Source organism: Gadus chalcogrammus, chromosome 21, assembly GCF_026213295.1.
Source record: "Gadus chalcogrammus isolate NIFS_2021 chromosome 21, NIFS_Gcha_1.0, whole genome shotgun sequence".
Lineage (NCBI taxonomy): Eukaryota > Metazoa > Chordata > Actinopteri > Gadiformes > Gadidae > Gadus > Gadus chalcogrammus.
In genome coordinates, this window is record NC_079432.1 from 3,204,127 (window position 1) to 3,224,071 (window position 19,945).

General features: G+C 44.6%; 3 protein-coding genes and 1 non-coding gene across 6 annotated transcripts in view; 1 reads left to right on the top strand and 3 right to left on the bottom strand.

The window, feature by feature from the left end:
• Positions 1-3,038: 3,038 nt before the first annotated feature.
• trnal-uaa (transfer RNA leucine (anticodon UAA)) lies at positions 3,039-3,121 on the bottom strand. The gene has a single exon. It is a non-coding gene; the product is annotated as a tRNA-Leu (tRNA).
• A 355-nt stretch (positions 3,122-3,476) lies between these two features.
• Positions 3,477-6,584, bottom strand: LOC130374789 (syntaxin-11-like). 2 transcript variants are annotated; one of them, XM_056581741.1, is made up of 2 exons: positions 6,435-6,584; positions 3,477-5,518 (listed from the first exon to the last, which is right to left on the bottom strand). In XM_056581741.1, the coding sequence occupies exon 2, from the start codon at positions 5,498-5,500 to the stop codon at positions 4,604-4,606; it is 897 nt and encodes a 298-aa protein (XP_056437716.1). In that variant the 5' UTR covers positions 5,501-5,518; positions 6,435-6,584; the 3' UTR covers positions 3,477-4,603. The 2 variants fall into 2 exon arrangements, with proteins under 2 accessions (XP_056437716.1, XP_056437715.1); XM_056581740.1 differs by having other exon boundaries at positions 3,479-5,505.
• A 327-nt stretch (positions 6,585-6,911) lies between these two features.
• stx11b.1 (syntaxin 11b, tandem duplicate 1) lies at positions 6,912-10,074 on the bottom strand. 2 transcript variants are annotated; one of them, XM_056581739.1, is made up of 3 exons: positions 9,978-10,074; positions 9,641-9,741; positions 6,912-8,841 (listed from the first exon to the last, which is right to left on the bottom strand). In XM_056581739.1, exon 3 carries the CDS (start codon positions 8,827-8,829, stop codon positions 7,924-7,926), a length of 906 nt encoding a protein of 301 aa, XP_056437714.1. In that variant the 5' UTR covers positions 8,830-8,841; positions 9,641-9,741; positions 9,978-10,074; the 3' UTR covers positions 6,912-7,923. The 2 variants fall into 2 exon arrangements, with proteins under 2 accessions (XP_056437714.1, XP_056437713.1); XM_056581738.1 differs by lacking the exon at positions 9,978-10,074 and having other exon boundaries at positions 9,641-9,967.
• A 2,887-nt stretch (positions 10,075-12,961) lies between these two features.
• mthfd1l (methylenetetrahydrofolate dehydrogenase (NADP+ dependent) 1 like) overlaps positions 12,962-19,945 on the top strand; it is a 69,237-nt gene continuing 62,253 nt past the window's right edge. Inside the window, exons 1-10 of the mRNA XM_056581216.1 lie at positions 12,962-13,389; positions 14,014-14,098; positions 14,643-14,693; positions 14,839-14,892; positions 16,690-16,814; positions 17,507-17,607; positions 18,078-18,214; positions 18,910-19,021; positions 19,142-19,209; positions 19,550-19,647. Coding sequence (XP_056437191.1) covers positions 13,151-13,389; positions 14,014-14,098; positions 14,643-14,693; positions 14,839-14,892; positions 16,690-16,814; positions 17,507-17,607; positions 18,078-18,214; positions 18,910-19,021; positions 19,142-19,209; positions 19,550-19,647 — 1,070 coding nt within the window. The 5' untranslated portion in view covers positions 12,962-13,150. The remainder of the gene's footprint in view (positions 13,390-14,013; positions 14,099-14,642; positions 14,694-14,838; positions 14,893-16,689; positions 16,815-17,506; positions 17,608-18,077; positions 18,215-18,909; positions 19,022-19,141; positions 19,210-19,549; positions 19,648-19,945) is intronic.

The window sequence follows — 19,945 nt, forward strand, 5'->3', positions numbered from 1 at the left end:
TTGGCCAACACACAAATTACACCCAAGTTCTCTCAGTCTGATGAAAACATTGCCTATTGAAATGCTCATGGTTGAGGATTAATTCCTCATTTTAGTAACTACTAAATGTACCTTTAGGCTTACGGTAGCCTACTCAGGCTACTCCTTAAGCCATTGTGCATTTAATCATCATTACACAAGCTTTCTCGACCTATTGAACCCCTTTAAAAAACATTTAAAAAAATCAAGTGTTATTTGGCCATTTGGTATCCGAATAATTGATTGTGGTTATTATGGAATGCAATCAAATACCTTGCCATGCAGGTTATAAATGGTTTGATTACATTATCCCGGGAATAAGGAAACGTTTTACATCAAGAAATCGATGGCTTTATGCAAATGTTAACATTGAAGTATAATATTTATATGCTATTCTATTGGTGGCATGTTAGAAATACATAGCATTGGGTGACATAAACTACTGATGAAAAACTGACAAGATACAAAAAGACTGTCCAGAATTGAACCAAATGTAATGCAGGCAAACATTGGGGTCATGGACCTCATTAGTGACATCTTCTGGAGAGGGACTCACGTTTAGAAAAACAGAAGATGCAACAACAAAATGAAAAAGTAGCCTACATTTGAATAACGAACAACCAACATGCCATAATCCGCAATAAAGCAATTCACACTCCCAAGAAAGATTTCATTTATTTCCAAGAGCCTTCTTATCTTGCCTGGGCAAATCAAAGCAAACACGTTATCTACAAAACCCGGACCATAAAGACCTAAATAACCGTATCGAAATGTAACCCGTCCCTAATCTATAGGAGGGTCAGCTTGTTTTACCAGAGGCTTCAACTGCCTTCCTGTGACTTCTTGCAACTTCCTGCTACCTTCTTCTAATTCCTGCTACTTCCTGCTACTACTACTCCCTGATACTGCCTGATACTTCCTTCTGATACTTCCTGCTACTTTCTACTACTTCCTAGTACTGTCTGCTACTACCTGCTACTTCCTCCTACGTCCTGCTACTACCTACTTCTTCCTAGCCAAAAGCCCTGTCCCATGAAGCCCGGGGGCAACAGCATCCTTGTGCTAAACATCCAACCGAGAGGGAAGCAGGAAGATCCTGGGAGAGCTGTCAGGAAAAGGTCACTTATGACGACCCCCACCTCCTGTGAGGGAGGGGGGCTCTCTGGCCTGGATGGAGCCGTTCCCGGCGCCTCTGGTGCTGATCTCTCCAGGGGCCCCTACTGGGCCCTCCCTGGTGGATGAGGTCCAGCTCCGGAGAGCAAACCCGGCTTTTTCTCAGGCCTGGGGAAGGCTCCGACCTCCAACGTGACCTGGTGCGATGATACACTCCATAATAAGAGCAGAACGGGCTAACTCCATCGCAGCCCTGATACGTTATGCCTCGTGAGGAGGTTCGAACAAGTGGAGGACTTGTGGCACTGCACAAAGATGAGCAGGCTAGATAGCTGACAAACAGTGTAGTGTTGACAAAATGATAAGGTATTAATCTGGCCTCTCGGGTGCCAGAAAATGCTTTCGTCAGAGCGGATATCCTTACTCACCCTCTCCTCTGAGGTTATCAGTGTGAATACCAGCGTGGGACACTGAGTGGGTGAGAAGTTAACCCAGGACAGCCCTACAGACCCCCGCCATCTCTGGATCTCCTCTTCCAGATACCGGTCCTTGATGAAGCCTTATCTTGACGCTTCTGCTATCGTGGTTTAGTGGTTAGGGTATGACACAAAAATGCTCAGAGCAGTGGTCCTTTCAAAGCAATCTGCGTTGGGCTTTTTTGTAAGCGTTGCAACGCGTTTCTGTGTGATCTGCCCCTGAGGTAATTCCAAATAATATATAAAGACCAAATGAAGCGTGACTTTTAGGTCAAGTTAAATATTGATCACCATTAGGCTAAGCACGCCAAAACTTTAACAGACTTTCCTGGGGTCATCAGCAGCAGGGATGAAATGATTAGTCACAGGTAAATGAGAAATAGGCCCACATATATCAACCATTATGTTTTAATTTGGGTTAGCAGTGTTGCCATGGATACTGGACCAATAGAGGCAGTTGTATTTTGGGTGGTCTCACTGGGTTTAGAGACCACCCACCTGAGCAAGGTCAAGACACCCAAAAATGTTCTGGTGTCTTCACAACTCATTATTTGCAATGTGCAGGTATTTACTTTTATAATTATAATGATAGTTGTTATAATAATAGTTGTTCCTATTATTCCAACTTATCATTATACTTATAGGTGGTAGCCAACGGTAGTTGGTCCTCTAGCGCCCTCTTCTGTGGTAGTGTCTTTATCACATTTAACTCCTTTCTAAAGAATTGTAATTCATTCAACAGTAGCCTACTATTCCATTACGACTCCCCTGCCTCACACCTGACAGCGCCCTGCCCGGTGGCTGGCAGCGTCTATGGCTGGCAGCGACTCTCCCGGAAGGAACCGGAGCAGACAGACTACCCGGCTCTGCACGGTTTACTTGAAACGACTAGAGAAAAGTGACTTATAAGCTTGAAAGAAAAATTGCATATAGACTATGGACTTTTTTGGGAAAAGATAAGCTTTTGCCTAAATTAAAGCTATAATGTGTGTATATTTATACCTATGCTATACCTGCTCCACATCCACTTGGACCAACAGTACCAGCATCCACCGGTAGGAGGCGGGCTGGGACAGCCATCGCATGAGAAAAGTTCAATTCTATCACCTTCACAATTCAAAGTTTATAATATCATACTATCCTTTATCCTTAATCCTCCAGGTTACGAGAGTCTTCCTTCACATCATCACTGCTGTTTTGAAAGTAAAACCCTCGAAATTGAATGATGTGAGTGAGTGAATGATGATGTTTATAAACGAAACAAGGAGGATTTATGAGTTGGTCGTTCATCATGCTGTCTTAATTCGGTCTGTTGTGTTCTCAATATGTTAAGAATCAGCCTTCAGATCTGAGCGAAGCAGCGCAGATTCAATCTGGGTAACTCTCGTCCACCTCCATCTATAACAGACGAGTAGGTCGGCAAAAAGCGACTACCAGGAGTGGGGTTCGAACCCACGCGGACACATGTCCATTGGATCTTAAGTCCAACGCCTTAACCACTCGGCCATCCTGGTGCGTACAATGGCATGGCGGAGCTATACCGTAATCATTCGTAGTGGTACTACTGTACTGTGTACCCTGAAGTTATGATATATTATTCAATGTACTTCCCCCTCGGAGTACACGGTGAGTATTTGAAGAGAGTAGATGAGCCAGCACGACCTGTCGAGGGGACGACACGCTAGCAGCTGGTAGGAGACGCCTCCCACACACAACAGTCGGAACTCGTTAGCGTAGTAAGCTAACGGTTAGCCTGGTCGTTAGCTTACTATGCTAACGAGTTCGATCCGATATATTAGCGTATTCCTTCTCAATAGCCGGCGTTTAGAAGATGGACGGCTAAAATGAGGAGAGGATTTAATATCACTGAATATCACTGAGATTATACGAAACAGTAGCCTGCATGCGGCAGTAAATGCACAACGTAAGTTCTGTAAGTTCACCTTTTAACTTCACAATGTCTCAATGACTCTATACTTATGGATTGGCCAACACATTGTATGTCACTATTGTTTTACAAAGGGTGAACCATTCGTATCGAACCAGGGGTCAGTCATTTCCCTAAACGACATTATGATCACGGTCTTTAGTGTTGTGTCCATGTGGGGATTCGATATCTGTATAATCTTGTCTGAGTAACATAAGGTCATTTAAAGTCAAGGTAGAAGACCTTGGTCAATAAAGACCTGTCGCAGGATATACACCTAAGGTCTCCTGGTAGTGATTTGCTGTATATTCGCAGTAGCTGGAGTTGTGATGAACCCCACTGTAATCTATCTAACACGATGCTTTGATTGAGTCAGTAAAGTAGTGTACTGCAGTGATACACCCCTGGTGTGTCGCGAACACCTTTTCTGTTCTGGTCCCAGAGACAAATCACACTTGTGGGAGTTCAGGTTAGACAAGTTAAAAACCACTGGTGTACAGTATGTTGTGGAATTGGACCAGAACCCTTCACGCTCGCTGGGCCTTCTGTAAGATAATGTTGTCTGCCCTCATTCGTTTTTTGCTTATAATGTTGAGTTCAAGAACAAAAGGAAGACTTGAGACAACACAATGGATTTATTCAATTTCAGAAAACACAAGAATCACTTTTTCATCTTTCATCTTCATTTGTTTGAATAATAAAAAACATATTGCTATGAATCTGTCTTTGCGTTTTGCAGAGCATTAATGTAAAACAATATGTGACAATCAATATAAATAAAGACATCTTGATTAGTATGGGCTTGTATCTTTCTGTGCTTCGCTATCTCCTCACCGATGAAACCTCCTTCATGAGTTCATATGTAACAGCTGACTTTACAGTCCCAAGTATTTGATTTGATATGACCATCCACAAATATAACACTAAATGTAGTATTTCGTGTCTTTGCAGACGCTTGACATCTCGATCGTCAGGTGCGAGTCCTTTTCTGACTTCCCTTACCATATCAAACTACGGAAAAAGAATCATAAATACATTGCACTTCTGAGGTATAAGCCGATATGTCGCTCTACACAACCGGGCGCCAACATGGTAGACAAGGGCAGCAGTGCTTAAAGGGGTTCTTCCGCTTGAACCTCACCGCCGTCTTGATGTATTCATTGGTTTCCTGTACGTACTCCTGCGTTCTCCCCACATTGTTCTCGATATTGTTGATCAGGCACCCCTGCTCCTCCACCATCATGGCCATGTTTTGGAACAGGTCGTGCACCTCCTTTATCCTGGCCTCTAGCTCCACAAGCTCCCTGTGCCGGCCCTTGATATCGCACAGTGCCAGGCGGCTCGTTCGCGCGCCGTCGGTCTGCAGACTCTGGGAGAGCTCGGCCCACCCCTTCCCCCCTTGTTCCACCACCTCGTCCAGCTGCTCGTCGCTGATGTCCGTCCCCAGGATGGAGGCTTGCCTCTGGAGCCGCGTGCGGCACTTGACCCGCTGCATCTCCTCGGCCCGGTTGTAGTCGTCCATGATGCCCTTGAAGGCCCGGTTGAGCGTGCAATGCTGGCCCGTGGCGATGCGGCTCAGGGCCGCGTCGGGGCCCTTCAGCTCCTCCAGCGCGCGGCTGCACTCCCCCAGAGCCTTGAGCCGGACGAAGAGGGCCTCGCCGCGGCGGTGGATCCCCCTGGCGATGGAGTCCGAGTCCTGCTTGAGGAGGGTGAGGCGGCGCATGCTGGTGCCGAAGCGCTCGTTGTGCCGGATGAGCCGGGTCACCTCGAGGCGGAGCAGGGTCACCTCCTTCCGCAGGGAGTGGGCCTCTTTCAGGATGCCGCGCAGGTCGTCGGGGTCCCGGAAGACCACCGCCTCTTGGGAAAAGTCGAGCTGCTCCGAGTCGCCGTCCGGAAAGGACAGCTCCGACTCTGAGTCGCTCTCCTCCTCCCGGATGGTCTGCAGCATCTCCAGTCGGTCCCTCATCCTGCCTGTGAAATGAAGCTGAAGGGAATTAAAATGACTGGCCATATTTCCTGGGGTCACCAGGTGATGTACTGCATTAGAAAGGACACCTGGGTTTTAGTTATTGTGATCCCGATCATTAAAGCCAAAGCCGTCATGTCATGGCATATCTCATAATACATTAATAGTTTCATAAGGCTCACCTGCAGATAGTGATTTCAGATACAGCACAAGCAATAAGCAACAGGAGGACCGTGCAAGCTGTCAATTAAGCTGTGATTCGGTTTTGCAGCAATTCAGATCCAGAACAGGAATTGTTTATGAGTCACGGTGATGTTTCCCATTAAGGAATGGAACGTGCCCCATTACTTAATTGGAAAACCCCAGACACTCCTTTTTTCACATTTGTAATTTAACTCTAACCAAGCAAACAATAAATAGAAACATGTCTGAAACCATTGTTCTATTAAATAGAAGGCATTGTGTCAGTGATACTGTCAGGAAGCAAGGAATGTTTTTTTTAAGGAACAAGGAAGCGAACTTTCTTTGCAGCCATGAAGGCTGATTTGTTGACATGTTTATCTAAAGAGGAAATGTATTTCAAAATACATTGGTTGTTTTAGATAACCTCCATCGTATTTTTAGCACATAGAAATATTTTTTTTATTGTATGATTTGAAAGAACCCACATCTTCAGTATTCTTATAAGTTATATGTGAAATGGAAATATAAGTGTGAAAACACATACAAAAGGTGGAGGCCTTTACCTTGATAAGTTAATGTGAAACTCATTGTTTACTCATGGAACTGATAGTTTCATCAGCAGAGCACCATTTGCTATGTGGTTTAAGGCAGCACCTATTAATGACCTACCTGCCAACAGGTTTGACTACAGCGTTTACCTGAGCAAGTGAAAGCAAATGCTTTAATAACAACTTGTAATTACGTGTCTTACCTTCTTTTGAGCCTCCTCCTTAGGATCCAAATAATTATTATTTTAACTCATCCATGTGGGTTAGGGTCAGGGTTGGTCACACAAATCACCTAGTCCAACCATGGAGGTTTCAGGATAGAGTCCAAGTCAGACAAACATGAGCATCCATTCAGTGCCTGACAACTAAATGTGGTTCACCCGCATCCTGCTCAGAAGTGATGACAGCCACGCCTACCTAGGGGACGGGACAGATGACAGGTGACTCATTGACCGCACAGGAATTCCCTAAAAGGATGGAACTATTTTTTGAAAGTATCTTAGGAATCTTATCTAATTAAATCTATCCAAACAGCTTGAATATGTTTAGAATATGTTGTATAGGCCTAAAAGTATGTCCACCTATGGAAATAGAATAAGGACTGGCTAAGGGGTAATTAGTAGAACAAAGTATACGTGAATTATATGTGTGTATATGAAAACTGAGACAGCACATTGACAGAAATGACAATTGTAGACGGCATTTAATTTTCAGTTTCTTTTATTTATTGTGAACACAATTCAAAGCATATTCAGCATATAATAATAATATAATTTATTTGAGTTGCGGAATTATTCATTTACATTCATGCATATCATGATCCTCACAGCATAATTTCCTGAGTCATATTTTGGCCAAATTGTGATATCTAACCTAACTCCACTCTCCTAATGCTGCTGATTTGCGGTGTCTCATTGGCTATATCCTAGGCCAATCAAAGTTCCTTTTACATTTTATAATCACTATCAGCTTAAGATAGGATTCGTCATCTATTTGACCAAGGCAATATTGACGCTCAATTCCTTGAAATATGCTATGAGGCTTACGATTTGGAAGAATTAGTTTCCCATTCACACAGAGACAAACAAATGAAGTCATTTTATAATTTATGCAGGATAAATGACACCTGAGTACAAAGAAATAACATACATATTGTGCTTCTAATTATGCTAAATATATTATCAGTGGATCAGTATCACTTGTTGCATTGTTGATATCATTGTCCGTGCTTAGCGAAAGTTCAACCTATGTGCAGTTTTTACAATATGAAGGTTTATTCGGGTGTTGCTGACCTGCGAATTGTATAGGTAATAGTACAAAACAAACACAATAATATTATTGATGCGATTTAGCACCACAAACAGATTATTGACATTCAAGTTTTAAACCCAAATCAGTAGAATTCTAAGAATTCAAACCCTTACGTTACAGACACCATTTTAAATTACTTAAATCGGACACAATGAACGTCATTGGGTTTGGACCATAATATTGCGATCATCTTTGTTGGACACCTAAACATCTCTTGACAGCTTTGTGTAAAGTGCCGTGTATATGTTAATCAACACCCCTGAGAGCTTAATGAAGGGGGCAAACACCACAGTACTTTTGACGTTCACCCCTATTAGGTTTAGCATGGTTTGACCCATCAGGAGGCTATCGGGCCTGCTCCACCACCTGCTCCATCACGCTTTATTTATAACAGGGGAAGCAGCCGCAGAACATCTTCTTGAAGGGGTTGTTCTTGTCGTGCCTCTTGGCCCGGCCCAGCTTCATCAGCGCCTCCTGGATGTGTCCGTCCGTCTTCTGGATGTTGCTCTGGATGGACGTCAGCATGGGTCCCTGCTCCTCCACCAGCAGGGCGATGTCCAGGAAGATCTCGTGGATGTTCTTGATGCGCGTCTCCAGATCCACCAGGTCCTGGTGCCGCTTCTCGATCTGCGTCAGCGCCGAGCGCGCCGTCTTCCCCTCGGCCAGCAGCTCGCCGCCGAAGATGTTCCACTGGCCCGTCTCGATCATCTCCTCCACCTCCTCGCCCGTCGTCTCCCGGCCCACAATCTCCATCTGCCTCCGGATGTGGGCCTTGCAGTTCTCCCGGTGGCTCATCTCCGCCTCGTTGTAGTCGAACATGGTGTCCCGGAAGCCGTTGCTGAGGCAGGCGTACTGCGTGCGGGCGATGCGGGACACGGCGGCGTTGGTGCCGTGCTCCTCCTCCATCTTGCGCGCCTCGTGGTCCATGTCGCGCAGCTTCTGCAGCACGCCCTCCGCCCGCAGCTTGATGTCCGTGCCGATGGCGTTGGCGTCGCGCTTGATGGCGCTCATGCGCGTGGTGCCCTGGAGCACGCGGGCGTTCTGCTCCCGCAGACGTTTGGTCTCCAGCCGGATGAGCTGCACCTCGCGGTGGACCTCCTGGGCCTTGCCCAGGACCTCGTCCAGGTCCTGGCTGGTGTCAAACACCACCGCCACGGACTGGAGGTCCTCCAGGTCCACGTTGCTGTAGGAGTCGGAGGCGGCAGAGGATTCGGCGTACTCCATCTGCTCCACCGCCTCCGGCTGGCCGTCGGACAGCTCCTGCAGGAAGCTCAGTCGGTCCCTCATGGCAGGCCTGGGCTGTGCGACAGGGACGGGACGGTGTTGAGTAACACTTTTTTGTATTAGATGCAACGTGCGAATGTCGTGACCTCATCCAAATTGTGGACCTGTCAGGACTTAAAAGTGTGCTTGGGGAGAACGATGACTTTGATTTGTATAATGATCTACATGGTTGCTAATAACAATAAGGGAGCCTGCCAGCTTCTGATTCAATACTAATGAACACAAAGGGTTTGGCGTGCACACGATTGTATCAAAGTTATTAAGATGATATGGGCTCTTACAAACATTGAATTTAATTGAATAGAGTTTATATGGACAACCCCAGTAAAGAAACCTGTTGCGATGATGCATGATTGCCATGTATGTCTATCCAACTAGTCACACCATTTAAAAATCCTTCTTGGGTGTGATATTCTTCCTTACCATCTAACACACCCAACATCCTCCACTTGTCTGACAGGTTGTCCGAAGCAAGGTGGCTTCCCTCACCAAACTCGTTTTCATTAAAGGTTCATACCTTTTAAGCTGTATTATGTTTTTCGAAACTTTGCTCAGACTTTGCCCTTTAAAAGAGTACTACATAAATGAAAAGGTATTTATTACTTAGAACATTACGGTTATCACTAAACTACCTAACTTCATAGTTACATTATGAAACACCGAAGGAACACACGCACACACACGCCTACTGTTAACATAATTAATATACTATATATTGTGCGTCTTGTGTCAATATTAGTAAAGCCAGAATTCTACAAATTAGGAAGGCCTAATGACTGACCAAAGTAAAGCCCATTCTCTCCTCAAGCCTTACCTGTTTTCATCAGCTGGGATGTTCAATGTCAGACTCAGTACAGCGCCATCATGCGCGGCTCAGCACGGCTTCTCCATGGTAATCTCAGTCAGGAGACGCGTCTAAAAGAGATGGCCCAGCGCACAGAGCACAAAAACTCGTTTTCAACCTGTGGTTTACCGTCACTGCTACAACACAGATTTGCGCAACAATCAGGTGACCAAAATGATGGAATGCAGCCGAGTAAGTTTGAGTTTTCTTTGACGTTGACTGGAAGAAACCTCTATATTTAGACACGACATGGACTAGCGTGCTTGCGCCTGGGACAGTGGTGTCTTATATGCTCGGTTTGACGCACGGTTGTCGAGCAGGTTCTTCGTCGGACTGTGTGAAACCCAGGTATTTGGGAGGAAGGGACTCCAGTATCAATTGCTTTGAGAGATCATCGGTCCATGCGACGGTCACTGATTGGGGCGTCACACCCAAAAGTACAAAGACTGGCGCGCTTTTACGCACAGGGTCGTCAGCTAGTTTGTCAACAAAAAAAAAATGAAAACGGCATGATGTAAATGAACGACTTGGGGGGTTAAACGTAGAGCCTGTTCACGAGTGGTGGCATGGCAGAAATAGACACACTGAGTTGTGGCAGTGTGCCAACATTAAAAGAAGGCTACTGCTTAATGATCACTGACAACAACATAGTCAGTAGGTCAGATGATTTTTTATAGTTTACAGTTTTGAGTTAACACCAGACCCATAGTCTATATTTCTGTAATATATATATTTTTTATAAACACACATTGACACATATATATACTGTCTGTATTTTCAATTTATATTATTAAAATGCTGTTTTAAGTTATTTATGTTATTTATAGATAGTTTATATAGGCTCCCCCGCAACATTAGACTATTTACTATCGACTGGGTTGATAGACCATAGACTGTTCCGTTGAAAAATACATAAATACATAAATACATGTTGATTGGACCCTTCTGGCTCAAGAGGCTGCTGTAGTTGTAATGCAGTTCTTTTGACTACCAATGGGGGACAGTAAATGCCATGTCGACAACAAAGTCCTGACAGAAATGTGTAACCGACAGGACTCAAGGATCCCACCTTATTTCAATTTTAATATATTTTGGTATCTTTAAATATTTTTACTGAATCGCAAATAATTTTCAGTATCCTTTGGAAATGAAGATGTTTCGAATGAATGGATGAATGAATGTATTTTATTGGTCATAACCAAGGGGAAGGGGCAGAAGCTTCAGCTTATAACAAGCAAGTTTTAGCTTGCAGGTTGAATTCTAGTTTGTAGTAGTCTGTAATAAACAGAACCTATACTGGTTAGAACATCAAAGATATTGTGAGTGTCAGCAAAGAATTGGCCTGGCACAGAAACATCCGGTTCCAACTCTGACCACTGCTGCTGGTGACACGGGGCAGTGATGCCTCATGCTGCTGGGAAGTGTGTACTGCAGCACCTGAGGTTGAAGCATGGGGCCTCTACGAATTCTCTTTTTTGCATCGGAAATTTACTTTCCTACCGAAATGATGCAAAAGTACTTGGAGAAAAGGTGGTTCGAATACTAAAATTGCTTAGGAAAGGAGCCTCGATGCATCCTTTAACCCTCCTTTAGCATCTACTCCTTAGCAACCTTTTCAAAAGGAAAGGAGATAGTGGTATCCCATAATCCTTGACGGCGGCAATATTTAAAGCAAAATGCCACCGAAGAAGTTTACCGACTCTATGGACCTATTAAAGAAGACTCTATGTGAGGATGCATGAGAGACGCGGTAAAGCAGAAGAAGAGACGAAAATAACATTTATAATAAAGGATACCAATTCCAGAACCATATTATTTTAATCGAAATTAATTGGTTATTAAGCACACAATATACACAAATTACAAACTAAATGCCTGCTTCACATTTAAGAAAGACTACTCGGGGCAGTTAATTCAGTCAACATAAATTGAGCCTATTTTTTTTCCACATGTGAATTAGGATTCAAGTGGATCGAAAGAGCGCTTGCTGTAGTCCAACTTCGGATAACAGTAGTTCCACGCTAGAGACGCTAAAGGTCAGCAATACTCGCCGTCGCGCAATAAAGTCGGTTAGGACAAATGGAGTCGAATTAATTTTAATTAATGTTTGTGGATTTAAATGTTTGTGATAATGATAATTTTTCATGCAAAGAAAACTAAAAATTGTGAAGACGTTTGTTAATTGTAGGTTTTATGTGAGGCCGCTTTGTGAACTACAGCTCTTCGCTGCTCTCGACGCATATGATATACGTCACCACACCCGCACTTAGAACTCGGCACAGAGATGGCGATCTCTCTGCTCCACTTCACCACTTTTTTTCCAAGGCGAGGATAAAAGCATAGAAAGAGGTGAAAACCACTATAAGTCGGGGCATGTGGAGAGTTTTAGTTATGTGCCATCTCTATGCGCCATCTCTGTGCCAAGTTCCAAGTGCGGGTGTGGTGACGTATATCATATGCGTCGAGAGCAGCGAAGAGCTGTAGTTCACAAAGTTATCAAACTTTGTTAACTACAGCTTAAAGTTATCAAACTTCTTCACGAACATTTTCAGTTTTCTTTGCATGAAAAATTATCATTTAAATCCACAAACAACAAATGTGTAATCCAGGGCATATAAAGACTGGGACCAGAAAATAATTATTTTCTCTCCATTGACACCCATTCATATTTTTCGATCTCATAGGTCCCATGAGCTCTACCGGAAGAGGCGTGACTTCGCCACTATAGATTTTAGGTTATACTAGATGATTAAGTTTAGGTCTTAGGTTAAAGATCGCTAATTGAAGGTATTGGTTTAGGTATGGCTATGTTAATGGAATAGGTTATAGATGTCTTAGTGTATGTATTGGATTAGAGATTGCTAAAATTATTATCTGCAACATATCTGCCAGAGTGATTTCAGTCCAATGGGTTTTGTCATGTTGGGAAGGTTGAGGCCGTTTGCATTGAAGAGACTTTTAATGATCACTCTTAAGGGCCCAAGACATGCCCATGTGTTTACACAGGTAGTTAAGTAATGTATATGGCTTTAATACCATTAATACATTATTCCAGGCCTGTACCATTACATGGAGAAGCAATAGCCAAAGTGGACATGTTTATTTACTCATACAATTTGACATAATTATAATTAATTATCAGACAGAAAACTTAACACCAGGATATGTGACATGAATAGACATCTAAAAGAAACATTTTTATTCGTGGTTTGCATTTGTAGCAGGTATTTATTTGTCTTATATACATTTCGACACACTGAGGTTTAAAAGTCCCCCTAGTAAAAACTCCTTCCTGAAATTACCCAACGTGAACGCGCATGCTCGTCACCGCGGAAATTTCTCATAACAGACACCCTGTTATCTGCTGTGGACCCTGTTGCTGCTGCTCTGTCTTCCTCTTCTTTGGCTTTTTGAGAACAACTACTCGCATTATCCACCCGTATACCTTCTTAAACTCCCAACAAACCACCCGAACCAGTGATGACCCGACTCTCCGTCCTCCGTCACGCGTGTCGCGGTCTGCGGGTCCCTCCATCACAACCAACCCGCTCAGGAGCTCCCGTCTTCGGCTCCGCAAAGAGATGTCCGTCGCTGGGTCTGGCTGGAAACCGCGCTATGTTCCGCTGTGCTAGCACTACCCCCACCAGTGCAAGCTCCATGGTGAATAAGTACAGCAAAGAACAAGAGGGAGCTGAGATCGGATACGAGAAGTGTGTGAGGTAAGGACTGGAGGAGACGGCATGTTGCCTTCAGACGTTTCCTGAAATCCAAATCGACCGGGTGTACTTAATGACTCATAAAACTCCTTCAACGATCTTTTAAAGGATTATAGAGCCGTTTCAGCAAAATACATGTCTTCCCCACATCACCCACGTGTCTTCACCACACCGCCCTGCCAGCTGATGTAACCCAACCTAACTTTTTCTCATTTCCCTGTTGTGCAAAACAACGGATCTGAACGTTGTTGGTGTATTCAACCTTACGCGTATCGATTCGAAGCTGCAACTTGGCGTGAATTTGGTGTAGTCATGACGCTATCGGTGGGAATATCACGTTAGATGGGGTGATGTTGATGTTTTAGAAGGGATGTGGGTCAGTAGGTTACCTCTGCAGTAGCTGACTGATGGATCCGCGTCCTTCGCTCCTCCCACCCGACAACTATTGTCAAGTCTCCAAAATGGAGATTCTTTATTCTAGAAGAAACATGCAAACACACCATTACACCTTTTAGGCTGTATACATTTAATCAATGACAATTTTCAGAGCTTTTTATCAGTGTCATTTTGTTGTCAGTTGTTTGAAGATGATAACGCTTAATTAACTAATTTCACTGCCTGACGTAGCGATGTTCTGGAGCGCACCAGAGAGTCCCTAGTGGCCCTGCAGAAAGACGACCCAGCGCTCCACCCTGTGCTGGCCATCATCCAGGTGAAGACCCACACAAACCCAGGGACCCGTTGAACAACCATGCATTTTAGTAATTGTGAATAGACCCCATACATCAACAGTGTCATGTAAAAATGTCATACTGTGCAGCCTGTACTGGGAGCAATTGCATACTGTATGTGTTGAGAAAATATTCTCTCCGCCCTCGGGGTATTTGTTAATTCAATGCGATGGTTTATTATTGTCGTTGCCTCCAATGTGATACAAATATAGAGCCGAAATGACATAATAATAAATTAATAAATAATAAGATTAGTTCTGTGTAATGCATTACATTGTAATATCATACACATATCACTGGTTATTAACGAGCATGTTCTATATCTTGTGGTGAATATAAGAATAATAAGAATACTTTTTTGATATACAAGAAGCTTCTGTTTATAACCAGTAGCAATGGTGTTTTTGTCTCTGGCCAAATATAATCAGCCTGAAGCCTTAAACTTTCGAGTATTTCACATCGGGAAGATTGTATTACCCGTATGTTAATTTTCTGTCCTAATTTATTGTGTTTTTCATTATGTAGAGTGGGGAGGACGATGGCTTGTTGGAGGTCAACAGAAAGATGGCAGGAAAGGTACGTCTCCTTTTATCTCAAATATTTCAAATCTATTTTATACCTTGTTCCATTTGTCTTCTTCTCCAACGTTTCTATAGTCTCTCACCCTTGCACGTTTGATGGTTTGTCATTCTAACTATTGGCTTGTTTTCCTCTCTCCCAGATTGGACTGGACGTCGCTCAAATATGCCTAACCAAAGATTGCACAGAGGATGAGGTTCGTAAAACTCTGGCTGTCTGTCCCAGTCTCTCTCCTAACCCATCCCCCAACCCTCGACACTCTCACACACGCATGTCGGCACACGGCCTGGCCTCCTGTCTGCTTCTGTTTGCTCCTGTCGGAAAGAAAGAGAAAAAACATGCTGAGAACAACTATTACCCAACACAAACATCTAGGCTAGGCTAGTGTATGTGTTGTATGGGGTCACATTTTATGTATTGAAAAGGTCATGTCTTCCATAATGCATTCTTAGTTTTTATTCATTCACAACACTTTGTAGTGCATTATATGTAAGTCGGGCTTCTCAGCTGTGGAATCTCCATTCACCAGCTTGAGGGTTACATCTGCGTCTGTGTCGGTGTTATAGCAAAAGCTCTAGTGAGGGCCGCAAACAATAATCAGAAGTGGCAGTCACACCTTGTTCCCTAAGGGGAAATTACAGAGATATTCAACCTCACATTTTCCCGCATAGATACAGCCTTCGGAAGGGGATTTAATTAGTATATTTGTTCAGTGGCAGGTCCATATAGTTGGATTTTAGACATAAACAGACATTTTCATGAATTTGACTTGTGCTGAACTTGTTTGGGTTCGGCAAATACAGCAATGGTCGAAAAAACAAACACGAGGTTCAAGATAGTGAACCGCCCCGTTCACCCAGATTGATCTGTCTGTAGGAAGCTTGAGTTATTCATCTAAAGTCTGAGACTCGGGGTTTAGAGATGTACGAAATTCAAAATGGGCCTGACGGGAGTTATCACGGTTGAGTAAATAGAACGTGTGATTTAAATCAGTAGTCCCGTGAGTGGGAAGAGTGGAAAGACACCCTGTTTCATTAAGCTAATTAGTCGATTAGTCCAAGGTTTCCACAGGAAGACTGATTGTCTGGGTCTGGTGCCCAGGGCTCCACAGTGCTGCCCGCTCAAAGATTCAACCACGATAAGATGTTTAAGATGTTTAACTTAAACATAAGGCCCCTGTCTGTTGTGGGTCGGTGGGTTACTTCTACAGTAGCTGACTGATGGATCCGCGTCCTTGGCTCCTCCCACCCGTCAACTAGTGTCAAGTCTCCAAAAGGCCCACACCGAAGACGAGGTTCAAGAGAGTGAAACGCCTCGTTCACCCAGATTTGAGCTGTCTGTAGGCAGCTTGAGTTAATCATCTAAAGTCTGAGACTCGGGGTTTAGAGATGTACGAAATTCCGCAACTGAAGTCAGGCAATGCAGGTTCTACTCGTGTCCTCAGGGGAACTCTCCCCCCCTTACCCCAGCCTATAGCACTGGCCTTGTTCCCAGTCAAACCAGGTCCCTGAATTAACAATGCTTAACCTGGAGCTGTTTGAGGAGTGAGGTTATCTCCATCTTCCGGCTTATTCAGTAACCAATGTCAATAATGAGGGGTCTTCTTCAAGTCAGAAACATATAGTTTCCGCGTGATGGTGATGCAATGAGCATGAAGGTAGATATCACTTATCTTCAGGCAGGTCGAGGTTACTATTGCCGTCGTTGTGTTTCAAAATCGACAATTTACATTTAGAGCATTTAGCAGACGGTTCAGACAAACAATCACACCCTGATGGCGGAGTCAACCATGCTAGACGACAGCCAGCTCGTCAGGAGCAGTGAGGGTGAGGCGCCTTGCTCAGGGGTCACACCTCGACCCTCAGCTAGGAGGAGCCGGGGATCGAACTAGCAACCTTCCGGTTACAAGGCAACCTTGAAATTAAACGAAGACCAGAAAAACAAATAATCAGAGACTCTGTGTCTGTCTCTGTTTTTGCCCGTTTGTTTGTAGATCGTGGACGAGTTGTCGAAGCTCAACGAGGACCCCAGGGTGCGCGGTGTCTACCTCCACCTCGCCCCCGCCCTGCTGACCGGTCGGGTGATCAGCACCCTCGCCCCGGAGAAGGACGTGGACGGGTAACTGGGGGGGGGGGGGGGGGGGGGTGGATTATTCTCATGCTGGGTCGAATTTAGCCCAAATCAAAATGGGCCTGCTGGGAATTATCCCGGTTGAATAAAATATAACGTGTGATTTAAATCAGTAGTCCCGTGAGTGGGAAGAGTGGAAAGACCCTGTTCCGTTAAGCTAATTAGTCGATTAGTCAAAGGTTTCCACAGGAAGACTGATGGTCTGGTGCCCAGGGCTCCACAGTGCTGCCCGCTCAAAGATTCAACCACGTTAAGATGTTTAAGTGGCTTAAACATAAGGCTCCTGTCATTGCTTCAAGTCTTGTTGCATTAATCTGTTTTAGACAGATGCAAGGAACCATGTATGAAATTAATTTCCCTATCTCTGCCAATATACACAATCTCTCTCACACTCAATCACTCACTCACTCAATTGGTGGAAGCTTTTATCCATATGTTTTTGCAACACCATGAGTCTTTACATTTGTACCATGGGTGTGATTCCAGTGGGAATCGAACCCCTAACCTTTTGCGATATTCCTTCAATGGGCTTCCAGTTGAGCTAGACATGACAATCCAATATTAGACATGACTAAACAAACCAAATAAACTTGATGTACCCATCCTGTCTGCACTTCCTCATGAAGTCCTCCCAGTCTTAAACCTCTGCTCATCCAGAGTCTGTTCCGCTGGCTCTGCAGGGTGGTCGATCTGAACATGGGTCGGCTGGTGAGAGGAGACCCGAGCGAGGGCTTTGTGCCCGCGGAGGCCATGGCCGTCATGGAGGTTCTGGAGAGCCACGGTGAGTTCCACCCCCAGCCCCCTGTCGGGGAAAATATCAATCGTAACTATAATATACTGTACAATTATATACAAATAATATGAACCCTGTTTATGTACTAGTCAATGGAAAATACATTTCTATAAATTCTCCTTGGATAGTTTGCATTTGCGTTGCCACTGTAGCCATGACTGCTGCCTGTATCTTCCCTTGATTATTTTGCGTGTCCAAAAAATAAGTTCTTCTTCGTCAACCCCCCCCCCCCCCCTACACACACACACCATGACGAGTTCACAACGGGTCAAAGGTCGGACCGGCGCGGAGGGCTATGTGCTAGCCTGCGTGTAATATGTGTTCATACACTCCTCCAGTGTTTTATGACCGCAGGAAGGATTAAGCATGCTGGAGATATGTTGTGATTCTGAGTTGTTTTAGGGCAGGCGAACCGAGGGTATTCTGTCCTGGTATTGAACACCTTTGTGGCCCCACAGGCATGTCCTCAGAGGGGCAGACGGTGGTGTTGGTGGGGGGCGACGGAGCCGTAAAAGTGGCCCTGCGCTGCCTGATGGAGAGAAGAGGAGTGGTGACTCTCAACGGCCACAAAAGCTCAGAGAGTCTGCAGAAACAGGTGTGTGTGTGTGTGTGTGTGTGTGTGTGTGTGTGTGTGTGTGTGTGTGTGTGTGTGTGTGTGTGTGTGTGTGTGTGTGTGTGTGTGTGTGTGTGTGTGTGTGTGTGTGTGTGTGTGTGTGTGTGTGTGTGTGTGTGTGTGTGTGTTATTCTTCATTCTGAGTTTCATTTGCATTGTTTTCATGTAGTGTTCATTACTGACCACATGGGGGCAGTACCTACCTGACTTTTGTCACTACAGCATACTTGCTTGCTATGCTACTTAAAACCTATCTCTTCAGGACCACCTACAAAATTTGACAAATCATCCTCCGCCATCTTCCACTCTCTCCCGCTCTCTTAATGTGTTGCCTATTGTTGTTGTGGTGGTGTTTATTTTTTTCCCTTTTGTTTGATTATCTGTACTGTCTGTACGTAGATTATCTGTACTGTCTGTACGCATTCCTTTCTTATTTGTAAAGCGTCTTCGAGTATTTAGAAAAGTGCTATAAAAAACGGATCAATTATTGTTATTATTCAAAATGTAAGCTTAAACAGGCCTCCGATTCAAAACACAGATAGTTTGTTCAAATTCTTTTTAAAAGAAAAAATATAGATTAGAACAGACTATTCTCCATTGTGAACGAGTTACGGTATATTTTGAAGTATTTCATTCCCTCTAATCGACACAGAATCCATTTAAACCCTCTCTCCCAGGTGAAGAAGGCAGATGCTGTGGTCCTATTGGGGGCGGGGCCGGCAGAAGTCCCGCCCACTTGGCTGAAACCAGGCGCTGCCGTCATTCGCTGCGACTCTGCGTTGACCTCAGGTAGCGCAAAAGGCCCATGTGTCAACAAAAACCACAACAACAGTGTTTCTCTGGTTACATGTCACCAAACAGAAGGCCGTTGTAATCAGCCATTTTTGTTGTTCTGTTTTGTTGATCCAGATGACCATGATGCAGAGAGGACGTTGCAGAACGGCCTGGCTCACCTCACTGCAGCGTACAGAATGCAGGCATGTCTGACAACACAGTGCTCCAGACCAATCCATGATTGCGTACTAGTCTGGAGCCTCTGTCCGTTTTTCGAATCCCAATGGGTGTTCTCAACAGGTTTTTCAAAAAGGGTTCAGTTTAGCTCAGGAGGCAGAGCGGATTGGGATAATCTGAAGGTTGCTAGTTCGATCCCCGACTCCTCCTAACTGAATGTCGAGGTGTCCCCGAGCAAGACGCCTCACCCTAACTACTCCTGACAAGCTGGCTGTTGCCTTGTGTTGGCGACACCGCCGTCGGTGTGTGTGGCTGGTTGTTGGCGTCATGGGTCAACCCAATATGTGTGTCCTTGTTTCCCTCCAGAACGTGGTGCTGGGGTCATGCCGCTGGCTCCAGGAGCAGCAGTACCAGGACTGGAGCCTCCGCCTCCTGAAGCTGCAGCCTCTCAACCCCGTACCCAGGTAGGCTGGTCACCCACAGAACGCAGCCCTATCACAAATACACCGGAGTACCGTCAAACACACATAGAGGGCGCTGCTGCCCACAACACATTTCCATTCATGTAAAGTTAAAGCGACAGATTAGATTAGACACATTTCAAGATTATCATATGAATATATTCAAGCTTTTGTTCTTACTTTTTACACCGGTAGCCCGTTTACTCGCTATGTATTTCCGTCCTCGCTGGTTTACGTTCATTGGAGGCAGGGTCCACTCTTGACAGTAAACGTGTTTAAATAATACACTTGACAAAAACAC